This window comes from Taurulus bubalis (genome assembly GCF_910589615.1).
Source record: "Taurulus bubalis genome assembly, chromosome: 2".
NCBI lineage: Eukaryota > Metazoa > Chordata > Actinopteri > Perciformes > Cottidae > Taurulus > Taurulus bubalis.
In genome coordinates this window covers 10,891,540-10,918,864 of record NC_136590.1, presented here as the reverse complement: position 1 = coordinate 10,918,864, position 27,325 = coordinate 10,891,540, and the positions used below count along the sequence as shown (strand labels likewise).

Here is a 27,325-nt window from a genome sequence, read left to right as displayed (position 1 = left end):
TGATTTAGTTTACTAATTTCATATCTCAACACTGAACCTGACCAAATTTCACCTTAAGATGTCACTGATATTAGGTATAACTAACTTGCATCACAACATACAGTATGATGACATCATTAGGTGTTAACATAGATCATAGAAGTAAAAAGTTAAGCTAAGTTGTTTAAAATCAATAAACTTTCCAGAAAATGTAACAGCGATCACAGTTTAATTTACCAGCAGAGTGAAAGTAAGGCATCAACTAAAAATGTAAAGCCAAAACTATAATGCGAGACTGATCATTTGGAAGCATGTCTGGCTAATTCTTAATTGTTTTAAACCAGCCCAAAGTAAGGACGTGCAGGCATTTCATCTAAATAAAAAGGCAAAAAGAGAAGAAGATATAAATAAGCTAAAAGTGTTGTGGCAACAACAAGGCATTTATCAGAAGATCAAGTACTAACTAGAGGAAGCTCTCAACATTCAATTTGAGATTGCAGCTGCCTGCGCAGAGTGAGGGTGCGCCGATGGAGCTGCTGCATCTGCTGCATGCGGTCTCGCTGACGAGCCAGGTTCTGGGGCATGGGGTAGTGCTGGCAACCAAAAAGACAATGGTACGGGATGCGGACGTGACAGGCTGCTGCTCGGCACCGTGGCTGAGGCAAGGGTGGCAGCAGCATCCAGCGCTTCTTCTCCGCACAGTAACGGTAGGCCTCCTTGCGGTACTGCTTGTCCATGTTGTTGCAGTTTCTCCATCCGCCAATGATGAATATGTCTTCACCCAGGTAGCAAACAGCGGCGCCTTCCATGCTAAGGACCTCTGGAGGGAGGCTGTCGAGGATGTTGTCAGAGATGTTTTTGCTTATTGTCAGCTGAGCGGCCTCGGCTGTTACCTTATAGCTCTTCGAGCAGCAAGAAGCGGTGTGGTAGAAGTTGGTGGACGCGACAGCCATTTGAAAACCACAGTAATTATCGATCAGAGGTAAGGAGTCCACTTCCTGCCACTTGTGACTCTCCGTATCGTAGCAGGTGGTCACAGTGCTCAGTCCGTCCTCATTGTCCATGTCTACAGGAGTTCTGGCCATCACGTATATGTAGCGGTCTTCTATGCTCACTGTTTTTACATCTCGTAGTATCTTTGGTGCTGGCTCGAGATTGTGCCACTCGTCCAGCTCAGGCTCGTATACAGTAACGTCCTTAAAGCCTGGACTGAAGTTGCCGTGACCGCCGATGCTGTACAGCACGTCCTTGACACATGTGAGGCCAAAGGAGTGCTTGCGAGTGGTTAAGCTGCTGACCTGCTCCCAGGAGTTGAGGTTGGGGTTGAAGCGCTCCACCGTCTTGGCGAAGCCGGGCTCCATGGAGCCTGCCACGTAAACGTGGCTGTCAGTGGCGGCAATGGCGTGTCCGTCAAGGTGGTTGTGAATGTGTGGCAGGTTTACCCAACGGTCCTCAGCAACAAAGTAGCCCACACACTCACTCAAATAATCTCCACCTTCTGATACACCACCCACTACCATGATTACATCCATGGTCTGGCCAAGGCGAGGCTGGATTGCTGCATTGTAGGCGCCACTGAGCTCTAAATCCGCTGACTGACTTAGGTTCTCAAAGTGGACAGCGTGGACCTCAAGGGCGTCAGACACCAGCTGCTGACATGTTGCATTGTTTGACACTAAGGGCTCCTTTCTCACTACCCGTGTCAGGTAGGTAGGAGAAATCTGAGTGAGCCGCAAAAGTCTGAACAGCTCCTCAAACTGCTTCTCTCTCTCCTCTGCGTTTTGGTGCACCCATTTTACGATTGTCTCAAACAACTCCTCTTCAGAATCCACAGTGATTCCTGAATCAGACAGCCAGTCCCGCACCAGGTGAAACGGTAGCGTGAAGAACTCCTCGTTGCGGATAATTTTGTGGAAGTTTCTCCGAATGGTCTTGGCGGCTCCTTGTGCCAGCAGGTCCAAAGTGTACATGTGTGCAAGGCTGTGGACTGCTACACAGTTGGATAAGTTCAACTTCTCCATCAGAAACTCTCCGCAGAAGTGCTTCAGCTGCGCCAACAGGAACCTGTGTGAACATGACGTAGTGATTAGAAGGACGGTCAATCATTTACAGTACAAAAAGAGAGTTTGCACGAGACACAATGAACTAAGCAGTAAAAGTGTAAGAACAACACCCTGCTCACTGTACACCGAAACATTAGACATCCCTTGTTTTACTGTAGTTGATTATTTGCACTAAGACATGTTGCCTTTGTGCTTCTTGCAGCACAATGCTGCTATAACCTTAATTGCAGGTATCGAAGTGTTTTTACTTGTGTTGCAAATATCTCGTTTCATCTTCGGTACTTTTGGGGCCGACATAAACAGGTGTCCCAGGAAGCGGTGACAGTGTGAAAGTGAGTCAGCATACAACCAATGCCAGGTCTTTGAAACTGAAGCAGCTGTATGTAGTTTGTTAACTGTAGTATTTACACCTGTGCCTTTAAAAAAAAAAAGAGTCCTATTTGTATTGCTCAAAACAAATATTGAGGAATACAATATATAGTACTCTGCCTGATTGATCTTTGCTCAGGTTGAAGATAAGCGGGAATTATATGAATCCACCTAAGTCTCCTTTCTGTGCAGAATCACTGTCTGTGGTTCTCTGATATTATAAAGGAAGTTGTGCACAGAGCTATCAAGTGTCCAGCACCATCACTGCCTCTTTAGCGGAGGGCTAAAGTAATGTTTTACAGGGTTTCTGCAGGAATCACAAAGTTAAATGAATAAAATGTAGACAGATACGTCGGCGGCGGTAATGACTCCCGACTTCACCAGTCAGAGGTCACTAAAATCAACGTGGAGTCGGTGTGTGCTTACGCCAAAACAATGGCGGACTCCGTAGTTTTCTCTGGCCCGCTCCCAAACACGGTGACTGATGAGATGTATAGCCGCATGTCAACTTTCCACCGTTGGTTGTCACGGTGGTGTCCAGCAAACAATGTGGTCTTTGTAGATAACTGGCGGTCTTTCCGGGGAAACCCAGGTCTGATTAGGGGTGACGGCATCCATCCCATTTCGGATGGAGCGGATCTCCTTTCTGCAAATATGACCAAGTTTATTGGTCGACCTCATACATGACAGACCAGGAAGCAGAAGCAGAGTTGTAGTCTTACACCCTTCTCTGCATTCCCTGCATTTTCTTTAGGGCAGATGCCCACCTTTAACTCTATAGAGACTGTGTCTGTCCCACGGCCACTTAAATTAATTAAATTAAAAGTGACCAAAAGAGGAGTTATTGAAAATAACCTCATAAAGGTTAACACCACTATTGCAAAAGTGCAACACGATAGGAGAGTTAAGTGTGGACTCCTAAATATTAGATCTTTGTCTTCAAAAGCTGTATTAGTAAATGAATTAATATCAGATAATGATATTGATGTGTTGTGTCTTACTGAAACCTGGCTGAGACATGAGGAATATGTCAGCCTAAATTAATCTACTCCTCCAAGTCATGTTAATATGCACATTCCTCGAGGCACCGGCCAAGGAGGTGGAGAAGCTGCCATCTTTGACTCGGGTCTGTTAATGGGTCCTAAACCTGGATTGAACTGCAACTCATTTGAAAGCCTTGTTCTTAGTCTTTCACATCCAACCTGGAAAACAGTACAGCCCATTCTGTTTGTTGTGGTATATCGAGCACCAGGTACGTACTCAGAATTTATTTCAGAATTTTCTGAGTTTTTGTCAAGTTTGGTCCTTAAGATTGATAAGGTTATTATTGTAGGGGATTTTAATATTCATGTGGATGTCAGCAATGATAGCCTTAGTGTTGCATTTAGCTCATTGTTGGATTCGATTGGCTTCTGTCAGAGAGTACAGGAACCGACTCACTGTTTTAACCACACCCTCGACCATGTTCTTACATATGGCATTGACGTGGAGCATTTAGTAGTGTTTCCACAGAATCCTCTTTTATCAGACCATTGCCTTATAACTTTTGAGTTTATACTACCGGATTGTACAGCATTAGGCAAGAGTTTTTACACCAAATGTCTAACTGACGGTGCTGTTGCTAGATTTAAAGGAAGCGATTCCTTCTGTATTTGATTCATTACCATGTCTCAATATAACAGAGGACTCCTGTGCTAACTTTACTCCCTCCCAGATTGATCAGCTCGTCGATGATGCTACTGGCTCATTGAGAGTGACACTGGACTCGATAGCCCCTCTAAAAAAGAGGATCATTAAGCAAAAGGAGGCTTGCTCCATGGTACAACCCTCAGACCCGTATATTAAAGCAAGCATCACGGAAGCTTGAGGGCATATGGCGTTCCAACGGTCTGGAGGAGTCCCGGTTGGTTTGGCGGGATAGTCTGAGAACATATAAGAAGGCCCTCCGTAATGCCAGAGGCGCCTACTACTCATCACTAATAGAGAAAAACAAGAGCAACCCTAGGTTTCTCTTTAGCACTGTGGCCAGGCTGGCTGAGAGTCATAGCTCGGTGGATCCGTGTATTCCTATAGACCTCAGTAGTAATGACTTCATGAACTTCTTCAATGGTAAGATTCTGGCTATTAGAGACAGGATCGGTAATCTCCTGCCCTCGACTACTGCCGGTCCATCCTCAGGTGGGATGGCCATGGAGGAGGCTGTGGGCCCTGCTGTGTGTCTGGATGGATTTTTTAACATCAACCTCGATCAACTGTCTTCAATGGTTTCTACTTCTAAATCGTCTACCGGTCTCCTGGACCCTGTTCCGACTAAGCTGTTTAAGGAAGTTTTACCTTTAGTTAGTGCCTCTCTACTAGATATTATCAATGGGTCTTTACTAACTGGTCATGTACCACAGTCTTTTAAAACATGAAAACATCATAGCACAGAGACAGCACTGGTGACAATTACTAATGACCTTCTAGTTGCATCAGATAGGGGACTTGTCTCTGTACTGGTCTTGTTAGACCTTAGTGCAGCGTTTGACACCATTGACCATGACATCTTATTACAGAGACTAGACCAGTTGATTGGTATTAAAGGTACAGCACTAAGCTGGTTTAAGTCGTATTCATCAGATCGATCTCAGTTTGTATTTGTAAACGATGAGGCCTCAATGACCACTGCCGTTCGCCATGGAGTTCCACAGGGTTCTGTGCTTGGACCAATTTTATTTACCTTATATATGCTTCCTTTAGGCAATATTATCAGAAAACACGCCATAAACTTTCACTGTTATGCCGATGATACTCAACTATATCTGTCGATCAAGCCAGATGAAATCCACCAGGTCGCCAAACTTCAAGCGTGTCTTAAAGACATCAAAACCTGGATGACCTGCAACTTCCTGCTGCTGAACTCGGACAAGACTGAAGTTATTTTACTCGGACCAGAACACCTCAGAAATCAAGTATCTGATGATATGGTTTCTCTGGATGGCATCGCTCTGGCATCTACCACCACCGTAAGGAATCTCGGAATTATTTTTAACCAGGACCTGTCCTTTGGCTCCGACGTGAAACAGATCTCAAGGACCGCCTTTTTTCACCTACGGAACATCTCAAAGATCCAGCACATCCTGTCTCAACGCGATGCAGAAACATTGATCCACGCATTTGTTACCTCAAGACTGGATTACTGTAACTCCGTATTATCAGGCTGCCCTGGTAAATCCCTTGGATCTCTCCAACTGATCCAGAATGCTGCAGCTCGTGTACTAACGAGGACGCGGAAGAGAGATCACATTACTCCTGTACTAGCTGCTCTCCACTGGCTTCCTGTAAGATCGAGAATCATATTTAAAATCCTTCTCCTTACCTACAAAGCCTTAATTGGTGATGCACCATCATATCTTAAGGACCTTATAGTGCCATATTACCCCACTAGAGCGCTACGCTCACTGAATGCAGGGTTACTTGTGGTTCCCAGAGTGTTAAAAAGTAGGTTGGGGGCTAGAGCTTTCAGTTATCGGGCTCCTCTTCTGTGGAATCAGCTTCCACTTTCAGTCCGGGGGGCAGGCACGGTCACCTCATTTAAGAGTAGACTTAAGACTTTCCTCTTTGATGGCGCTTATAGTTAGGGCTGTTTCAGGCTTATAGTTAGGGCTGGCTCAGGTTTGCCCTGGTCCAGCCCCTAGATATGCTGCTATAGGCCTAGACTGCTGGGGGACATTTTAGGATACACTGAGCTCCTCCTTTCCTTCTCTTCCTCTTTTTGCTCCTCCTCTCCTCCTCTTCACCTCTTCTTTCTCTCCTTCTGGATAAATGATTGTCTCTTCAATGCATATTACTAACTCTACTTTCTTTTTCCATGGATTCGTGGCTGCCTGGAACCAGGGGGAGGACCCCGGTCCTCCCCCTGGCCCTGCTGATACAACCATGGCCCTGCTGATGCAACTGGCCTGGAGCCGTCCTGCCAGCTGCCATGGCCCTGCTTTCTCCTCCCACTGCCCCTGGGATGCCCCTCCTCTCTACCTCCTTCTGCTTAATGGGTCGTGGCTATCTGGATCATGGACCATGTATACTACTCATTATATGAATAATTTCTGTCATATTCATATTCAATGTGCTGTAACTCCGTTACGTTATTCATTCTGGCCACATGACATCTATTGCTTCTGTCCATCCGGGGAGAGGGATCCTCCTCTGTTGCTCTCCCTCAGGTTTCTTCCACTTTTTTTTCCCTGTGAAAGGGTTTTTACTATCTTTTTGGGGGAGTTTTTCCTGATCCGATGTGAGGTCCCGGGACAGGGATGTCATGTGTACAGATTGCAAAGCCCTCCGAGGCAAACTTGTATTTGTGATGTTGGGCTATACAAAATAAACTGAATTGAATTGAATTGAAAGATATTGAAATTGAATACACGTGTGATGATCATACCGGCCAAATTATTAAACAATGTCACCAGTCAGGTTCTTAAGTCTTTTCACGACCTGCAGATACGCTGGGTTAAGGATGAGGCTGGTCTTAAAAAGGGAAAGTAAATATTGAAATGATTTCTGGGTCATGGTTTGGTCTCGTGGTACTCCTACAACTTAATTCTAATAACACTAAAAGAAATGTCTTGCTGTGGTTGATTCATCAATGTCCATGTTTTAACAAAAAGAGTGAAGTGAACATTGTCCCACATTGACAGGTGCAGCAATATAGGAGAACAAGGGAGTTATCAGTGCTGAAAATGGTTATAATTATTAGAACGTCAAAACAGCTGAGAGGGCAAATCCTGGATGTGTAAGGCCCTTGGAAACGTTAAGAAAACATAATCCATAACTTTAATTATGAGCAACACCTATTCACAATAGGCTCACTCTGGTAATAGTAAAGCTATTGGCCATTTGGTTAGTCCCAGCTCAAGATCAAAATGGCTATTAAAGAGTGCTAAAATCAACAGGTGTGTGTGTGTGTGAACTCCAAACAAGTCACACCTGCTGGTGCAGTGAGGACACAGACAAGGTGTGGCTCATTTACCTGGAAACACAAAAGCCTGCTCTTGTTCACCAGTATGGCTAAAATGTTTACCTGTCAGCAAGTTCCAGCACTTCGTGCACACTGGCAGTGGTGACCCTGATTTGTCCCGTGTACATGAACTGTACGATACCCTCCACGGTCTCTGGGTCGGGTCCCGTCGCGGAGCTCCACTCTTTTAGCTCCACTCGCCCCGACAGAGACTCTGAGAACTGTCCGCCCAGCAGCAGCGTGAAGTACTCCGACGCCGCGGACAGCACCGAGCGGTGGGCGGATAGGGTCTGGACCCGGTCCCCGCCGGAGCTGAAGACCAGCGTGACGTCGCAGAACAGCCCCGACTTCCTCTGCTCGTTCTGCCTGCGGGAGAGCTCCGAGCAGTGGGTCGAGCAGGTGAACTCCTCGGCCTCCTCCGGTTCCCCGTCACCTGTTAGCGCTGCCTGTGCGCCGCTGCTCCGGTCCTCCGGCGCTTCTGCTGCCGCTGCCATACCGCGGCGGGGTCGAGTCCGACGCAAATGAAGGCTATTATCTACCTTTGGGAACAACTCATAGGCAAATATGACACACGCAGATAAACATTCAAAAACTGACATGCATGCGCACCGTTCAGACTTGTGGTCGGGAAACAGGAGTGCTCACTTCCGTCTTTAAGAATTTTCCAAATGTACTCGCTTTTTTTTTTTTTTGCTGGTGAGTCAATGGGAGGCTCTGAGATTTAAGCTAATACGTCCACACAAGCGACCTATACCCCGGACGCATACAAAAAAAGTCCGTCATGTCATAGATTTTTTTTTATTTTTTATTTTTTTAATGTTATGACGCATTAACACGTCCTGATTTAAGCGAAATCTAACTTTGTTTAAAAAGGATGCGCAGTACCTCGCGCATGCGTGTTGTGAATCTTCTATTTTCTGGTGATGTGCACTTGTTAATCATAGGACGCAACACCACGTCAGGTTAACTGATACCGGGCAAACATGCATTCAGTCCATGAATTAGCAGTAATTTGATGTCAATAGTTTATTTTTTTTTACCGGCTGAACATTTCAAATTGTCACTCTTTTTAGACTGGTTAATTTGTCTCCGGTCACTATCATTATTGCAGTATAAATAAGTTGCATATGTAGATTAAATTAGAATATTTACCTTTTTTTCTTTCTTTTTAAACTTCTATAGTATTCAGTATGGGGGGAATTCAGTATGGTAGATAACGCTTATCACATCAAAGATTCACCTATAATAACAGATTTAGACATACACTTAAGCCAAAATGAAAAGTAAAACAAGTCCTTTATTATACCATTTGCAGCATATTACAAAAAACAAAGCTTTTTTTTCCACAGTTAAATAAAAACAAAAATCAAAACACAGCAAGACTACAGTGGGCGGTTACAAAGCGTTTGTGTCAAGTCTTTAGTGAAAGTTGGACAATTCTTTTCCAGAGATGTATTATTCTTCGTATTATGTGCAATCATTTCCCCAGTTTTCATGGTCTCTCACCAAAAGATGCTTTCAAAGACACAAAGTGCTCATTCATGAAACATTTAGTTTTTCCCCCTTTTTTATAAATCTACATTTTACAAAAGTAGTTCAATTCATACTTTGTGTGACAGACCTGAATACCTCAAAATTGCATCTAATGTACAATAGCTAAATCTCAACCTCTAGTCTACCACCTCTTCTGGTTGTTTGAGGAAAGACAACATCGGAGTGACACTTAAATCATCATACGTTTGTTTAATCTGTTTGTCTGTTTTTTTTTAAGATGTGCTTTGTAATCTCAACCAATTGGATCAATTTTTAGTTTAACAAAGCTTTTAACAAATTCCTAAACATAACTTTGGTTTATCTTGAGACGACAATGATTGTTCTCATTGGGAGTGAATCTTGGAGAAGGAATTTAAAACTGACTTTCTTGTTTTTAAACTAAGGTGCAATACTCAAAGCCAGGGAACATAATTAAGCACACTTTCTTGTGGCCGAAAACAGGCAAATTCTGATTTGTGTGAGTAGTATGAAAAACATGTTATTGTTGAATTTGAGAAAATATCACACTAGCTGTTACCTAATCAGATTCCGTAATGCAGGTGTCCGGTTTGAGTCCGGGCCCTTTTTTTTTTACCAATTGATTTTGTGCTTTTGCAACTGCTGGTTGCATTGGTTTGGGTCTGTGGTCAAAACTGAATAAGTTACCTCTGAGTTTAAATTATTTTTCAAAAACTAAATCTACAAATATACTTCCCCTTTTTCCTCAGTAAAAACTACCTCCATTTCCCAGAATCACCCTGCAAAGTTTTCCCAAGGCCACCATTGTCATACCCGGAGAGTACATATACATTAAGAGAGATGTGTAATGCTGCCTGACTCCTTTGGGCAGTCACATCTGGAAGCGTGTATATTCTGTAATGTGGGGATTACATGGACATATGCTCAGGAAGCACATAGGAGATGTCATCCCAGGGGTGGCGGTACAAACCCTGTTTCAGCCTCTTCTGGTCCAGGTAATGTCCTAAAGTAAGACAGACACTCGTTAGATATCTTGTTTTAATAATACTTTGAAACTTAGTGTTGCGGTTCCATCTGATTGGGACTCACCAATGAAGCCCATACTACGTCCAAGGACAAAGATCCCATTTAGTGCACCGATCTCCACAAACTCGTCAGCCTCATCTCTGGAACCAGTTCAACATTCATGTGAGAAACAATACAGGACAGTGTGCTTGCTATCAACAAAGAAAACACACCATGGACCTTTGGCATCTGAATAATTTGTTGTTAGTTTGAAAAAGGGTTTATAAAAACACATGTAATATATTTGTTTATCAACATCTATAACTTCTCCTGCTGAAGCTGGTGTTTATTTTTACAGTCAATAAATGACAATATAGTAAAACACAGCTGTAATGATATAAAATATGTTACCGTGTGAAGCCACCACACGTCCTGAGCAGGTCCACAAAGGCAACACCAATAAAACCGTCTACATTGAGGATCAGGTTGGGTTTCTGAAAATAAGAAAGTAAATAAATGTATTTAAAATGTCAGAATAATATAATTGAGCCAACTAATTTGCCAATATTAACAAAAGGAGAGACAAAAGACATTTCATTAGGTTTTTCTTTTTCAAGGGAGAAAGAATGATCATGTTTTACTTCACTCTTGCCCTGCTAATTCAGGTGACAAGTACCTTGGAGGTGGTGATCTTCTCTACGTCCAGGGCGTAGTCAAGTAGCTGGGTTGAGGGGAAATTCTGCTTCACATAGTCCTTCAGAATCTGCACCCGCATGTCTGGGTTGTTGATCTGAAAAAGAAAATAGACAAATTTAGTTTTTTGCAATTAAAGCTCTTAACTGTTATTTTCATTCTAATCTAATGAAGAATTATTCAGAGATATGAACTTAAACTGTCTATCATCTAAAAATGTCTTGTCCTCTATGGATCTTAATAATGTAAGTTGAGGTAGTGTGAAAAGCGCAGCACTGCCTACTGATTTGACTCTGTGTCCGATGCCCATGATCAGCTTGCCATCCTTCTTCATCTTGTTGACAAACTCCATGGGCAGCATGCCACTGTCGAACGCCTTGCTGAACTGCTTTGCAGCTGCATCCAGAGCACCTCCAAAACGGTCCCCCTGGAATTAATGAATACATCATATTTCAGTACAGAAACACTAGTTTTAGACACATGGTCAAAGTGGGCAGAAAAAACAAGATGGGTGGATGGGTTTTATAGTTTGTTTCATTTTGGTCTGGTTAAAGATGGTGACAGTGTATGTGCGCAAGTGTCTGCGTGTGAGCAGTACTGACGATGGTGAGCAGGCCGGAGGTGAGGCATGAGATAAGGTCCTTGCCAGCACGAGCACAGACGATGGTGTTGTGTGCACCAGAGACGGCAGGCCCATGATCAGCAGTCACCATCAGGCACATCTCAATGAACTGGCAGGCATATCGCGGCAACCTAAACAAAAACACAGTACAGCTTATCCCACTGAAAATAGGTTTGTAATAAAGTTAAATCAGCCAACACTAATTCTCGCTGTCGTCGAGCCTTCATACTGACCTGCGTTGGAACCAAAGCAAACCCAGCACTCCTCCTAAACCCATCTCCTCTTTAAAGACCTCAGTGATGGGCATTCCGGCGTAGATGAGCTCCTGGCCTCGCTCGTCACAGATGCTCGTCATGAATGAGGCCGGCTTACGGATCAGACCCAACTCCTGGAGGAAATACAGTGGAGAGTAAAACAGATAGAAGATGGTTTTATCACACCGGTAATAAACAGTGACAACGCCTGTACAGTGTGAAGCAGAGATCAGTACCGGCTTATACGTCAGCTGATACATAACAGGAAACTAGTACAGAACTGCCACCAATATGTTGGAGGTAATAGAAACCTGTTTTGTGCACTAGAGGACACAGATTTAAGAAGTACATTTTTTTAACTGTCCTGCTCAGTTAATACCAAGGCCACAATTATGCAATAAACAAACTGACCTTATCTTGTGTTTGTTTGTGTCATGTGTCTATGCCAAAAATATAACCAATACAGATTGTTACTTAAATCTATTATTTGTTGGCCGCTACTTAAGTTTTAGTTTGACTCCACAAAAATCATGAGCTCCAAATTGTTACTATACAAGATTTGACGACCATTTAATTAATCCGTGGCTGAGACAGAAGCTGTTGAGGTTTACTAAGGAGTAATGATGAAGTTTCTTACCCTAGCCCAAGAGTAATCCATAGGCACTGTTGGGGGAGGCACTTCCTGGGCAGGAATGACGGTACCATTGGCCACCAATTCATCATAAACGGTCCTGTTTCACCATGAATTCACAAAATCAGTAAAAAAAACGTATCCGGAAACACATTTGAATGATAAACTTTGGTCTGCGTGATGCATTTCTCACTTGACGACATCCCCCAGCTCATCAAAGCTCTTTGGTACATAAGCGCCAGCGTCCCTCAGAGCCTGATTCTTGGCTACTGCCGTTTCTGAAGCCTGGTTGGCACAGGCCCCTGCATGGCCAAACTGAACCTGGAGATAGCAGAGACGGGTTGAGATTAAAAACTCTGAATTTTATGGTAAGCACGACAACACAATCCAAAGAAAGTTTGTTTTCTTTGCAAGAAAGCCACCAAACCTCTGAAGCGAACATGGTGGCGCAGGTTCCAATACACCAGCACACCACAGGCTTGGTTATCCGGCCTTCTCTGATGCCTTGGCAGATCTTGTACTCCTCTGTGCCTCCAATCTGGGTAATCAGAGTAAAAGAGATGTTAAAAATGGGGAAACAAATGTGCCTAAAGATTCATTGTATTAAGTAAATAAAATAATAATCAGAAAATGTAAACATTCTTGGATCTACTCCCACCTCTCCCAGCACTATTATCATCTTAACGCCTGGAGTGTCCTGGTAACGTAGGACGTGGTCCATGAAGGTGGAGCCTGGATATCTGGATGAAGAGAACAAGAGATCTTACAAGGTCTGTCAGATGACAATATGAGTAAATTATCTTAAAATTTAAAAAAATATATAATTTTACAACAGGCTTCAACTGGACAACTGTCTCTCACTCCTCAGACAATATTTGCAAATCAGTTCTTGTACCTGTCTCCTCCGATGGCAACACCTTCATAGACGCCGTCTGTTGTGCGGGAGATGATGTTGTTTAGCTCGTTGGACATGCCCCCGGAGCGCGACACATATGCCACGCTGCCAGGGCGATAAAGTTTAGAAGCCAGGATGTTGTCTAGCATGCCACCCGTGTTGCCGATCTTAAAACAGCCAGGCTTGATGCCACCAACCTGGGAGACAGAAAAGAATGGGTATCAAATTAACTTGTGTGAGACAGTTGAAATTGATAATTTTCTGCTTAATTTTTCCACCTACGCACTCTCAAATAGCAAAAGATCTAAATGTATAGTCTAGTGCAGTACTTTGAAAGAGTCTCCGTTGGTTAGATATGGCTTCATACCGTAGCGGGGCCGATGATAGTGACACCTTTCTCATCAGCCATCTTGATTATCTTCCTCGTTTGAGCCTCAGGTATGCCCTCAGCTATGATGGCGATTGTGTGGATCTGAAAACACAATAAGATAAGTTTCATACATACCACATATACATACATCACTACATAAAGTCACAAGTTTATGCAGTGATGTATGGGCTTGTATGTAACCATATTTAACACTGTCTTTTTACCTGTGGGTACTGCATGACCTCCATAGTGCTGTCGAAGGCTGAGCGCAGTGAAGCAAAGCTAATCAGGACGTCCACCTCAGGGTGCTTCTTCATGGCATCGGCCATGTTCTTATAAACCGGCACCAGGATCTCTTTGTGGCCCCAGTAAAACTTCTGCTTGTGATCCCCACTGGGCAACACAGAAATGTGAGATATTGAGATAGATAGATAGATAGATATCACACACACATTTTATGAGAGCAGTCTGATTTGCATCACTGAGAACATATTTCCTCTGTGTGTATGTCCGTGGACAGATTTGTGTGACCGCGATAGTGTCGCTAGTACAATCGCGAAACTATACAGATGTGAAGCTAACATCAAAATGAAGGTTGAGTTTGAAAAGGAGTGCGAGTGCTGGAATTAGGGGTTGTAGGAACTCGGGGGAAAAAAAACAAACAGATACATGATATCTGCAGTGAAACGATCTTCAAAGATGATCAGTGGAATATCAAGTATTGTAAATCAACTCATTTCAGAAACACTTTAGATCTTTGGGAACCTACGTGAAGGGGTAGACCATGGCTGCCACAGAGGGATCGTCCCGGGAGCAGACGTAGTCGAAGTCCATCATGCCTTGCACGGCACGCGTCTGCATGCCCCAGACTATGGCCTTGGTTTGTTTTCTGAAGAGTGTGGTGGGTTTGGCTAAAAGAACAAAGAAACATATAGAGTCAAGTTAGAGCTAGATAAGAAAAAGAAAATCCCCACAGATGAGAGGAGGGGCTCAGGCTCAGGAAAATAGCAGGATGGGGACGGTGACAAGCAGAGTACAGAGAGAACTCACTCTGAAGACAGAGATACGGGAGGTAGAGAAAATAACTTCTCACCATTGCAAACACTGCTTCAAAAGGAAAGTCATGTTTCTCTTTGTTGCTGCAGTTCTCTTGAATTAGGAATATGTCAGTTTGCATTGTAATTTGGGCACTGTGCTGCAGTTTCATTCAACCATGTACAACTCGCATTGGTAAATATAACCAAGTTACTCCATTATTTTGTCCACCTCCAGGTCACACAGTAAAAAGGAATAATTTGGGGTCTCACAATGTTAAAATGGCCCCAGTGGTTGAGGTAGATGATTTAGAATAGGGGACATCTTTTTTTAAGAGTTAGATTGAGAACTCTTTCCGTTCACACATGGTACTAACAACTCTAAGATCGGCACAAGGCCTGTGCAGTTGCACCGTCTCGGATAGACAACTAGTTAAAAAAGCGTTTTCTACTGTATGTTTGTAAAAATTGCCGTGTGCTCTTAGAAACATTCCCCTACTTGCTCAGTACCAAGCAGGACTACCACAAAAGCCTCGACTGTGGATGAAAAAGCTGTCTACTAATAATTAAATGCATACATTTCAATGTAAAGTTCAGATAACAAAGCAACCCGATAGTGGTGCAAGACAAAAATCTGAACCTGAAAAGTCAACATGTTAGTGTACAATGTGTTTTGAATCATTTGTTGTCAAGTAAATGACCATTCTTGCCACACATTTGTTAAAGTCCTCCCAAGTCTCTCCTCTCAGTCCAGAATCACTGCCTTTTGTGGTTTTCTGGGATCTGATGCCAAGGAAGTTGTGGACAGAGCTATCAATTGTCCAGCCCTCTTATTCATTATTTTACACACACACACACACACACACACACACACACACACACACACACACACACACACACACACACACACACACACACACACACACACACACACACACACACACACACACACACACACACACACACACACACACGTAAAGTGACCAGTAATGTTTTACAGGGTTTCTGCAGATATCACAAAGTTAATGTATTCAGAGATTTCAGTTTAATACCCGTGTGTAGATCAAACCGGCGAATTTATGAAACAATGATGGAAAACCAGTCAGATTCTTAAGACTTTTTCAAGACTCAGGTTTTAGGATGAAGCTGGTTTTGAAGGGGAAGCAAATGTTGAAATGTTTCGTCTGGCTGTGGGTCATGGTTTTGTCTTGAGGTATCCTTACAATTTAATTAAAACCATATTAAAGAAACGTCCGCCATGGTTTATTTTCACAATACTGGTATGTCGTGCCAAGATAATTTGCCAATGTCAATTTGAAAATAAATCTGTTAAAGAAGCATTTCCATCCAGAGACATAAAACAGCACCCCTTAAAAAAGGTGAGTAAGCCACCATAAGAATGCGAAATAGGAGGACATACTGCGGAGAAACATCAGCGAACACACAAAAATGGGAAGGCAGGGGGAAGTGGACAGAGGGCGGAGAAGGCAGGAGGACAGGTTTTTCACACCCTTCCATACCTCCACTGCAGCCTGAAGAGGCTTGTGCTTCTGTGACCCCATGGGACGGAACACAAAATGTGACAAAATGAGCACAAAAAAGAGAAAAGAATGAGTGCATATTTTTCTTATTCATTGAACAGGCTTCAATTCATTCAGTGTAACTGCGTCATCTCTGAAAACACTTCATAAAAAGCACAACCGAGGAAAGACCATGCAAAGTTCAGCTGCTACAGGAGCATGCCTTAACTGTGAAAAGCAATCTAAAAAGGTATAGTCAAAGGCAATTAAAATCATATATCCACATTGCCTGTGCTGGATGTTCTAAAACTATTACATTTATTATAATAAAACTATCCCTGCACAACAACACACAACTTAGTCTAAAGATAACATATCTCTTTAAAAGATCCCTGTATTTATGAGTCTGAGCATTAGACAACTGGTATGCTTAATTTGTGGATTATCTACAATTCTTTCAACAGTTTTTAATTATTCCAAAAGATGAAAACATACAAATATGTAATTGCTGAAGAATGTAATGTCTCAAATGGACTACTGAGGTGATGCAAAATCAAGGCGTCGCACACACACAGACGCACTCCTTTAGGAGAGTGAGGGGTAAGAAGAAAAAGAGGGACACCATTGTAGAGTGTGTGAGCAGGCGAGCGCAGTGTGGGCATGGCACACCATCACTTACCTTTCCAATCGCCTGTGACCATATTCTTCAGAGGCCACAGTATAGAATGAAGAGAGTCTTAGAAAAATGAGCATGAAAAAGATGAGGTTGAGTGGACAGTTTGTGCAGCAACACAGGAGGAGGTGGGAGAAATAGAGAGAAAATTAAAATGCAAGAATCGCAGCATTTGCAGGGAAGAAGAAATACAGGATGCAAGGAAAAGTGAAATGAAAAAAGCAGAAGTGTATGAGTACATATGGAGTGTTGCTGATAATACGCAGTAGTGAGGCGAGTGCTACCGTCTTAATCACCTGCTGGAAGACCTGCTTTAGACTTTTTGGCTGGGTTGACATCGCTAGACGTCCTGGGTTCGGAGAATGAAGCGGTCCTTGTTGTAGCTGGAGTCTGGTAAACAAAAGAAACAAACATTTATGTTATTCAAAGCCTCACAGGTGCTTTCAATGATAATCTTTAGCAGGGAACTAATGATTTCCCCTTTTAAAGTAATATTTGTACATCTTTAGTATACACATGCCATGTATGAGTTCATCACCAGTCAAAGCCTCGGAAGGAATGCATTTTATAAAAGAACGTGAAGCACCACAGTTAACAAATAAGAAAGGAGGCTAAAAAGCACACAGACTATTCAAAAAGAAATACATGTTATGCTATACAATAGAGCTACTCAAACAAGATCCAAACCTTTCAAAGCTTAGTGTTTGAACATGCATGAATAAATTGTATCACAAGTAAGTGAAGGCACTTAAACATGCAAAGCCTTTTACAACATGGGCACAAAAGCTACAACATGTGTGTGCAATCTCTAATGTTAATGCATCTGAAGTAAGGTATTTATTCAGCAATAATAATTTTCTTTATCTCTCAAACACAAACACAAGATAAGTGGATTTACAGGACAATTCCCAATTGAAATGTCACTAGATCAATATCACATGAAAATGTGGTGCCCATCTTAAGCAGTATGACATCTGTAATGTGTGTAAAAGAGAGGCAGAAGACCTGCAGACCATCCTAATTTTCCCTTGGAAAATGGAACGGAATGAAAATACCATTGCACTGTTGCTGGCATTGAGGAGGAAGTTGGCCGTATGTGCGTCCATTGGGGGCTGGTTAGGGATTGGCCGGTGACCCAGAGCCATTCCAACAATGGCCGTCATATGGGTCTCGGTACCAAACACATGGATAGGGATACCCGTGGTCTTCCCTGCAGAAGGAGGTAAACAACTTAATGACAACAAAAAAACTTCACTGGCTTTTATGCACTCATATCACCTGCGTATGCATACAAAAAACAAAACAAAAAAAAAAAAAAGTATTATCCCTCTCTCTCCATGTGTAATCCAATAAAAAAAAATAAAAAAACCTGAAAATGGGTCGACACCAGATATTACCCAAATTACATACTACAGTCGTTCTACTCCTTTGTTCAGAGTGGGCTCCTATTTGAGATCTTTAGCTTCAGCTCACTCACCCACTTCCCCCATGACCCTCAGCCCCTCCTGGTAGTTGGGCCCGCCACGTCGAACAAAGATGGTGACCTCGTGCTCCTTCAGAGGACCCTGGTAGTCTTTGATGGCCCTGACAATGCCCTGAGGAGAGAGAGAGAGAGAGAGACAGGCAGGTCGGCTATGTGATTCAGTCTGTGAGGTTTTCAGAAATATCTGCATGGGTGTGTCAGCCATTAAGTCAACAAAGAAACATTACTTTAATATCTTGACAAAATAGTGACTTGAAGTAGATTTTCTCCTTTTTATTAAAAAAAAATGTGAATCCACATTTTGTTGACTTAATCACACTATGAAGGCATGTGATACCATTTAGACCTGGCATAGTTTATTTTCATGGTGTTAAGATATTTACATGAATGTGTTTTACCTTGAATGTGGCTGCTACATTGGTGAAGTTGGCAATACTTCCTCCGATGATCAGCACTTTTCCTGCATGATACCGAGACAGGAGAGTTGTTATGTTATAATATGTTCATGACTGAAATGGGACACCTCAGTAACAGTTTGGTGACAGCCATGAAGGCTATTGCTGGCCTCAGGCACACCGTGAGCAGTGTCAATGTGACACACTAAAGGAGAGCAGCAGGTCACATACAGAGGAATGAACCAACACTGGTTTCCATACTTAAAGCAAACTTTTTATTGAGCTTGTTTGTGCTAACAAGCCCGAACAAAGTGTTGGCTGTACCAACCTTGTATATGTTTCTCCCGTGTCATGAGAGAGAGGATGGTTTTAGCGTAATCGTAGGTCTGCTGTTCACTGGGTGCGCCAGAGTACTCGCCATAGTTTGCCAGTTCATCCACCCCGCCAAGGTCACAGATGGTGTCGCTAAAGCAGAGTGAAGGTGGACAGTTAAGTAGTGTACTGATTCTGGTTTTAATCAACTGAGTTTTCTTGTAAACAAACAAAAGTTATTTTTACATTCAGTTTAACTCACGCAAACACATTGTGTGTTTACTTGAAGTCTAACAAAAGTCACAAAACCCATATCTTTTTTGGCATTATAAATATTTACATTATATAAACATTTGATATGTTAAATATATAGTATGTCTTACATCCAGTGAAGCACTTTGAATAGCTTCTGTTATCCACAAATGTTTGCTATAAACCCTACCTATAGACTACGGAAGCCCCTCCTCCAGCCACCATGGTCCAGATCCTGCCACGAGGGTTCAGCAGGGTCAGCTTCAGACTGGCACCACTCTTTGCATCCAGATCAGCTATGTATGCCTCCTACAATAGACAAATGGTGGGAATAAGGCCAAGGATTGAGGCACGAACCAAGATTCAAGCTACTTATTTACTTAAGTGGCTGACTAATGTCAATGTAGGTGTTGAGTGCCATTTGAAAGCTTGGGCCAGAACTACATCTGGAATAATATTTGTTCTCAGAGGCAGTCAAAAATCGATGTATATTTTATAACTCAATGGACCTTAATACACACAATGCTTTATTGTACTTCAGATCTCACCTCTGGATATGCTTCTCTGCCAAAGGGTGGTGGAAACTCCACATCACCCCATTTAGCCTTGCAGATGTATTCTGCTGTGGCATCAATCTTGGCTGCCATGTCGAGGACATACACGCCATCTTTGGTGACGACTGGTTATGAGAATAAAAGTTGTGTTATCCATTAATTCAACTTTTTTTTTAATGTTTTCCTCAAACAAAGATTTGTATTTCATTTATATTTAAGTCAGGCATTCTGTTCCAGAAGATTATGTAAAACATTAGTACACACATTAGTGACTTGCTCCCATAAAGAAATAAATAAATAAATAATGGATCCCCTCAAAGTACTTAATTCATTCTCTTGACTTTCTAGTAATAAAATACTTCCTATATTCCCAAGTGAAGAATAACACTGGATCTGCTTCTGAGTCATAAAGTAGAAATGAATATGCACCGGTGCATGTGTATGATGCATGTGTCTGAAGTTATAAAGACATACCTATGGGGTTGATCTCAAGATAGGTGAAGTAGAGATCCTCATACAGGTTGAAGAGGCCAACTATAAAACTGGCCAAGACTCTTTAAGAAGAAAAACAAACAGTTTATTAAAAATCAGCACACAACAACGCTTACTAGAAAACCACATACGACAAAATGAGTGTAGACAAGTGCTTGCTTTCCATATGTAAATTAACACTAAATAACATATGTTGTTGCCGAAGAAATATCAGACTTATAATCACAATTAGCGTCCAAGGGTTGAGCTTGTGAGAAACTAGTCAAACAGAAATGTTACGCAGCATAAAAGAGAGATCAGCATGTTCTCCGCACCATGGGGATGGTATTTGTAAAAGGGAAAACAAAACAAAAAATCTAAAACACACTGCTCAAGGTCACAGTAAAATAGTAAAAGCAAACTGCAGCGAAGATAAAGATGCTCTTCAATTCATTGGCACAAAAACATTGTTAACAGAAACAACTAAAATCCACCAAAACCAGGTTTCTACTTGCCGTGACATGTGGGACAATAACACATATATATACACACACACACACACACACACACACACACACACACACACACACACACACACACACACACACACACACACACACACACACACACACACACACACACACACACACACACACACACACACATACATACATACATATATATATATATAAAAAAATGATATAAAATATGGCTGGTTAATGGAGTGTGGTTGTGACAATAACCGGCTAAACGCATGAGGGGGAGCACTTCTTATCAACGTCTCGCTGAGGAGACATCGAGTAGGTTAAGTGAGGTTTACTGCTGTAGATCTTTCTGTGCGGATACAAACAAACAAATAAAAAAAGAATGTGTCCGTACTCTTTCTTTTCATCAGGAACGTGCGTGAGGAGCTTCTCCATGACTCGTTCCTCACTCAGCTTCTCATCCACTGCAACCAACAGCCTCTCGGCCTTGGTGTCCACATCACCCACTTCCACTCCTCCCTCGTGGTGGAAAAGCACATGGTCGCCTTCCCGTGTGGCATAAATACACACATAAAACTCCTCTTCCTGGGTGGACCAGTAATTTTCACACATTTAGTTTGCAAACAGCAGAGCGTGCATTTTCATTTATTTATAAAACGCTGACAGGCTTGTTTGAATAACATCCAGTTCCTTATTTTAAGAAAACTGACCTTCACACAGACACATTTGTTTCACACCGTCATGAGTGACAAACAAATCACACACACACTGTGAGAATCAACCAACTAATCACATGCACGCTGACCTAAATACAACACAAAATATTTTTTGCATCCCGGCCCTGGAGGTTTCATTAATCCGCTGAGACGGTCGACTATTTGTTGTCTTTGCTAGTTTGTGTCTATCTACGATTAAAGGCTACACAAACAAACTTGAGTTGGCTTTCAAAACATAAACATGATGTAGAATGACGAAACACAAGCTGATGAAACTAACTGACATTACCTGTGGGTGTTCAACAAACGGCTCAATGAGGAAGTTCTTCAGCACACCCTTTGCCTTTCCAACCTATTCAAGTCCGAACACAAATCACAAGCATGTTAGTCTAACCTAGTTAAAGACTTTGAAGTTGAGTACGTATATTGCATTCTGCTCCCAGGTTTAATTTATAAAAGGTATTGTCATATTTACCTGAATGGCAAATTATCTTATTATTAATAGTAACAATAATAATGTTCATGGTTGTTTGAAAATTGACCCGACATTAATAAAAAGCAACAACTATTGGCATGGCTGGCTCGTAAATTCCCTTTCTCATGGACTGGATGTATAGCAAGAGACAGTTCTGCACTGTATGTATGCTGGTCCAAAATAGACCACCCTCCTCCACTGGCATTATATAACCTTTGACCTGGTAGAGCTAAACATAAGCCCATGGCCTCCGGCACTGGACACAACCTTCAACTCAGAACAGGTTCTTATGCTGGGACTCGAAGGAACTGTAGCATACAGTATCTAAAGATGTTGTACAAAAGACAACATGGCAGTCATGTTATTTACTACATGGGCCAGACTGTTAGACAGCATTGTTATCTTCATTTACGACATAATTAGTCAGTAAATTCACAATGAGGAGCAGGGGCCGTGTGCTAAACACATCTAAGATGCATATTCATCATTTAAATGAGTTGTCGGCGTCTGTAGTTATGTCCCAAATTTCCATCATGGGATAAAACGTTGACAAAGTGAATGCTGGTTATTTATCGGAGCAGATTCTAAGCAAATTAAATGATGACATTTTGAATGGGGGATACAGACACAGAATTGTTGGCCATTCACAAAAGACTGACTGTTCTTTGTCTGGATGACAAGACAGCCAAGTCACCAGTAAAGCTACTTTGTAACAGCATAATTCTTCTGTTTTACTTGCGGATTGTCACAACAAACAACTTTACGGAGAAGTACAATCCTCAACTGTGCTGTGTTTTGGTGTCTGATAATCCTTAAATTTCTTGGATCCGTTACTCAAGCTGGACTTACTGACTAGTTGTTTTCATTGTCATAAAAATGCAACGCTGGACAGAGCGATTACTCACAGTGGTTTCTCTCATGAGGCGGGCTTTAAACCACTCTTGGACACCCTGCAGGTCCAAGTTGATGCCCACCAGTCCGAGCTTCCCACGCCGTTTGATTAGTTGATCTGGCTTTATCACCAGCCGCTAAGGGGAAGACAGATCAGCCCAATATTAAACAAAGGCCACAGATTTGCATCAATACTGGTGTGACCAACATAATTGATACCAGGCTAAAATATGATACTGGTAACACATAATTTCCCCATTACGAATAATATGGCATGTAATACATGCTAATTTAAGTACAAACACACACAATGATGGTTATAACCCTTTATCCATTTATTTACCCTAATTTAATACAAAATGCCAAATTCAGCCTCAGAGATATGTGGTATTTGCTTATGCTAATAATAGATTTTGGTGTATAATATAAATACATAAGCCTAGCTCTAATTTCTTTAAACATGTCCACATGCCACTGTGATGATAATTACATTATTTCCTGCAAATCATGTACATAGAGTTACAGTAATAGACAGAACATAATCAGCCTCATGACTTTTGCTATATTATTAGCATAATATTATTATTATAATATTCCTTTTAGAAGAATGCAACCTGGGAGTAAAACAGGCTATAGAGGCCTGTTGAGTCTGTCCCAGCTGCCTCACCTCTGTCAGCAGCCATGGATGCTCCTGTGTGAGGCGGTCCCAGTCGGTCTCAGCGGTGACACTGGCATAGCGGAAGCGGTTCTGCACGGCCGCTGAGGTGCAGATATGCTTGTACAAGAACTCTTTTCCCGTCTGCTCTGAGATGGCTTTCGCCGACATGGCAGCGCCAGTAAGCACAGGACCTTTTAGAGAGAAGCCAAGGGTTTATTTCACAGAGTTACAACATCATCACATGTTTGTACTGATAAAACAAAAAACTAATTATAGTTGCCTTTTGAGCACCAAGGCACTCCAGGCAAAGTACATTATGAAGCCTTTTGAAAAATCTGAAATCCCCCGAAATAAATCTAGGTTTTGTGCACATGCTATGTGGGGCACTATGTGGGACACGTTAACGACCAGTATGTGGGATACGTTAACGACCAGTATAGACAAATCAATAACCAAATTATTGATCAAATTCAAGCAAAAAAAAACAGATGCTTTGATAGTGACAGTTATTTGTGCATTGTATTTACACAGGGACAAATCCTTTGCTCCAAACTGTAAAAGTATTCCCCATCTGCTGCCACATATCTATCCAGTCAACTGGCAATAAAATCAGCTGTCAAAATATAAATGTTGTGTCCTTATAAGGGTAACTGGAGACAGTTATGACCCAATATATACTGATGATTATATGAATCATAACTTAGAATTTCTGAAAATGAGCTCATCTTAAAAATGTCATGAACTTATATCTTTTTGGCATAATACAGTTTTCCATCCAATCATCATAGCTTGTCTCTGCTTATTGTATTAGCAGTGTGCATAAATACCTTCCGATTAATTAGGCAGACTACTGGAGAAAGTAGAGATTAAACATGAATACTGCTGAGTTTTAGGGTTCTCATATTGACTGATGACAGCTCAGTTACTCTTTGATACAATCTTCTAAAAATAAATCTCTCTCTACCTTCTACGTATTGTTATACGTTTAACAACTGAGCAATAGATTGGTGTCATCTCACTAAGTGTCAAACTGCCCCATGTCAGTATTCAGAGCAAAGACTAAAGCACAAATGCCTAGTTGATCACCTGAAAATTGATCTGCCAATATTGATTAATTGTTTCAATCGTTTTCCACACAAACAATTATGATACTATTCTGTTTCCAGATTCTCAGATGTAAAGATAGTTATTATTCTGTTTTATATTGCTGTAAAGAGAGTATTAGAGGATCATTGGGTTTTGAACAAGCAACATGGAAACAGCCAGGGACAAAATAAACACAATAGGTTAGGTTTGTTTTGTAACATCTGCCTGTCGGGACTACAGATGAAAAATAGCCTCTTGGCTAACGCTGGTGCAGTTACAGAAATGTTTTTATTAATGTGCACTGTCCACTTAATAAACCATTACACTAATAGTGTTGATACCCTATTAATATCACATTTATTTCCACAAGACATCCAGCCAAAAAGATAAGGCCAACTGAGTCCAAATTCAAAGGCCCGTTTGCATTTCAGCAATCCTGTTTAACCAAATATGATCCACGAACACTGACAAGAAACTCCCTCACCACTACAATATATCCGTCTTCACAACAATACGTGTATTCGTAGAAAGGTGTGAAGGATGAGAAGATCCCAAACAAAGACAAAACGTTGCACTGACGGTCTTGCCAGTCCTGTTTTAATCATGCATGTCGTCAAACCTGCTCAGACCAACACAAAGCACAAAACTATGGTTCCAGTGTTTGGAAGGAACAGCCCAAAACAGGTCCAGGAACTACTTTTACCACCAGTGCTACAAACAAATAAACAGCCAAGATAAGAAGTGAGTCTTGATTACATGCATCCTATCTCATCTGTCTTTGTGCAGCTGATAACAGTTTATGGTGGCTGTATTACAGCTTCTGAAATACTAGCAATGGCTTTATGGCAACAGCTTCTGCATTAGCTGCAGCACCTTGACACAGAAAGTCAATCTGTAAGATATGTGTGACATCTAACCCTGGTGGGTGGGGACTGGCTAGGATTGAGTTTAGCACGCTATCCTGTCATGCTTTCAAAGCCAGATGTCCCAGTATTTAGCCAACCATAATCCGTGGGTCATGTCCATTGTTTGAAGCCATCTAGCCGTGAAATATGTGTCACTGTACAGGCTCCGGACACGAAGGAAGCTGGATGTGGAGGTAGCAGCGTCACAGGGGCCAGAAAGGGTCGCACTGCTTCAGACACAGCTCATGTTTGATGAGCCTGGCCGTGCTCTCAGCATCACCTTCCCCGATGCAACCCGCCGTCATGTTGCACGTGAACGAAGCTCCTGTAACAAGCTACCACACCCACTCCACATCCTTAACTTGCTAGCCGAGCAAGTTCAATAAATACTTTGGCTCGGCTCGCTGTGCGTGAATAAGGTACAACTTCCTAGGGAGGAGACGAGGTGGACCGATGCTAGTTTAGGTGTGGCGAAACCTACGGAGTGACATATGACGGGAAATAATAATGTTGGCCAGAGAGATGGGCAGAGAGATGATGCAGGTTCAAGTTAGCCTACGTTTGTAAATAACAACTAGCTCCGCTTTCACCCCCAGGCGAGTGATGAGCCAGTTAAATATATTCAAACTATGTGTCCAAGAGGAACAGCTAAGGAAAGCGATGTAGGAAACTCTGGCAGGATGACAGTGACTGCAGTTTTCGCAACCACGGCTAACCTGGAAGTCCATGTCCGGCTAACTGCTGTAGCCTCACACCGCTGCAAACAACCGCTAACGGGGTGACCGGAGAAGCTAACAGAGGTTGGAGTTTAAAATATACATCATTTAGAGCAAATGGTTACCTTGTCAATGAAAGTAGCACCTCCTCGATGTAAAGGAACCGCGTCTCGGTCAAAGACGACGCAGCTGAGAGTCAATACTTGTTCTCGTACCGGGGTCCGCTGCTGTCAGTTGCCACCTCACTCTTTCCCTGTCGCACCATAATCTGGCGACCGATTACACGTCGTTTACCGGCACCTGATTGGTTTACGCGCGGTCACGTGATAATATAGTTCCACCCACAGCTTTATTATAAGAATCCACCTTAAATAAATCACTACAAAAAGTGCAACGTTTATATTAAGCACTGGTAAAAAATAACATCTAGGAAATTCTAGGAAATTGTGATAACCTTTTTTTTCTTTATTGCACGTAAAGCTATAAGGGATTTACAATGAAAACAATAATACAAGAAGATTCATTTTATGTTTTCTTTATCTTAAAATAAAAACACTTCTTAATAAGGAGAGCGCACCATTTAATTTCCAACGTGTATTGTGTTTTTAATGTTATGACTTTTAGTTTTCATATTACTTTGTGGTATTTTTTCTAATTTTATTTTATCTGTAGACAGTGTTTCAAGAAGTACTCCTTAAAGGAGACATATTATGCACATTTACTAGAACATGTTTACATGCTTTAATGCAAAAAAAACAGAAAACTAAAAACTCTTTATATTTCAGTTTTTAACAGAATTGCATTGCGAGGCAACAGCTTGGGTCCATATTTACTTCCAGATGTACGATGTAATTTAAACTGGGACATATTTAGAAACTTTCCGTTTAAAATTGGAAAATGGTCTATATTATTGTTTAGTTGTGACATCACAACCATATGGAAAAGGACTCGTCTAAAGGCAGCTTCAGAACAAACTGTATTTCTCCATGGAATTTTGATACTTTCACATAATTTGTATAGTACAAAGATTTGCTTTATAAAAATATATTTTTTAAACTTTAAACATAAATTAAAGTAGCATAAAAAATTCTTTGAGAAAGAAAAGTCCAACATTACAGTAAAAGACGAGCCTTTATTTTTTCGCAATAAGAAAAGCATATCGTTAATACTGTGACAAGTTTTAAAAATGATACATAGATCAGTGAGAGAACAATTAATAGAAGCTTCCAACCTACTATCAGTGCCCCTTTGAAACAGGTGGAACAAGTAGGGGAAGGGCTGGACTGAAAGAACGAGCGTGGTGAGTATGG

The 27,325-nt window shown here is 41.8% G+C and overlaps 2 protein-coding genes across 7 annotated transcripts; both read right to left on the bottom strand.

Annotated features, from left to right (window-relative positions):
* Positions 1 to 407: 407 nt before the first annotated feature.
* On the bottom strand, positions 408 to 7,901 carry klhl11 (kelch-like family member 11; the record flags this gene model as incomplete). Its single annotated transcript, XM_079238113.1, has 2 exons — positions 408 to 2,043; positions 7,471 to 7,901. 2 exons carry the CDS (start codon positions 7,899 to 7,901, stop codon positions 456 to 458), a joined length of 2,019 nt encoding a protein of 672 aa, XP_079094239.1. The 3' UTR covers positions 408 to 455.
* A 783-nt stretch (positions 7,902 to 8,684) lies between these two features.
* On the bottom strand, positions 8,685 to 23,476 carry aclyb (ATP citrate lyase b; the record flags this gene model as incomplete). Of its 6 annotated transcripts, none has more annotated exons than XM_079238106.1 (29): positions 8,685 to 9,922; positions 10,009 to 10,085; positions 10,336 to 10,418; positions 10,601 to 10,714; positions 10,901 to 11,044; positions 11,220 to 11,370; positions 11,473 to 11,627; positions 12,131 to 12,224; positions 12,318 to 12,445; positions 12,552 to 12,662; positions 12,783 to 12,864; positions 13,020 to 13,216; positions 13,387 to 13,491; positions 13,614 to 13,782; positions 14,159 to 14,300; positions 15,944 to 15,978; positions 16,619 to 16,679; positions 16,913 to 17,006; positions 17,672 to 17,826; positions 18,094 to 18,211; positions 18,498 to 18,559; positions 18,823 to 18,959; positions 19,249 to 19,367; positions 19,607 to 19,737; positions 20,087 to 20,166; positions 20,963 to 21,153; positions 21,574 to 21,636; positions 22,665 to 22,787; positions 23,318 to 23,476. In XM_079238106.1, 29 exons carry the CDS (start codon positions 23,474 to 23,476, stop codon positions 9,828 to 9,830), a joined length of 3,375 nt encoding a protein of 1,124 aa, XP_079094232.1. In that variant the 3' UTR covers positions 8,685 to 9,827. The 6 variants fall into 6 exon arrangements, with proteins under 6 accessions (XP_079094232.1, XP_079094233.1, XP_079094234.1 ...); XM_079238107.1 differs by having other exon boundaries at positions 15,944 to 15,973; positions 16,623 to 16,679; XM_079238108.1 differs by having other exon boundaries at positions 15,944 to 15,970; positions 16,623 to 16,679.
* Positions 23,477 to 27,325: the final 3,849 nt, after the last annotated feature.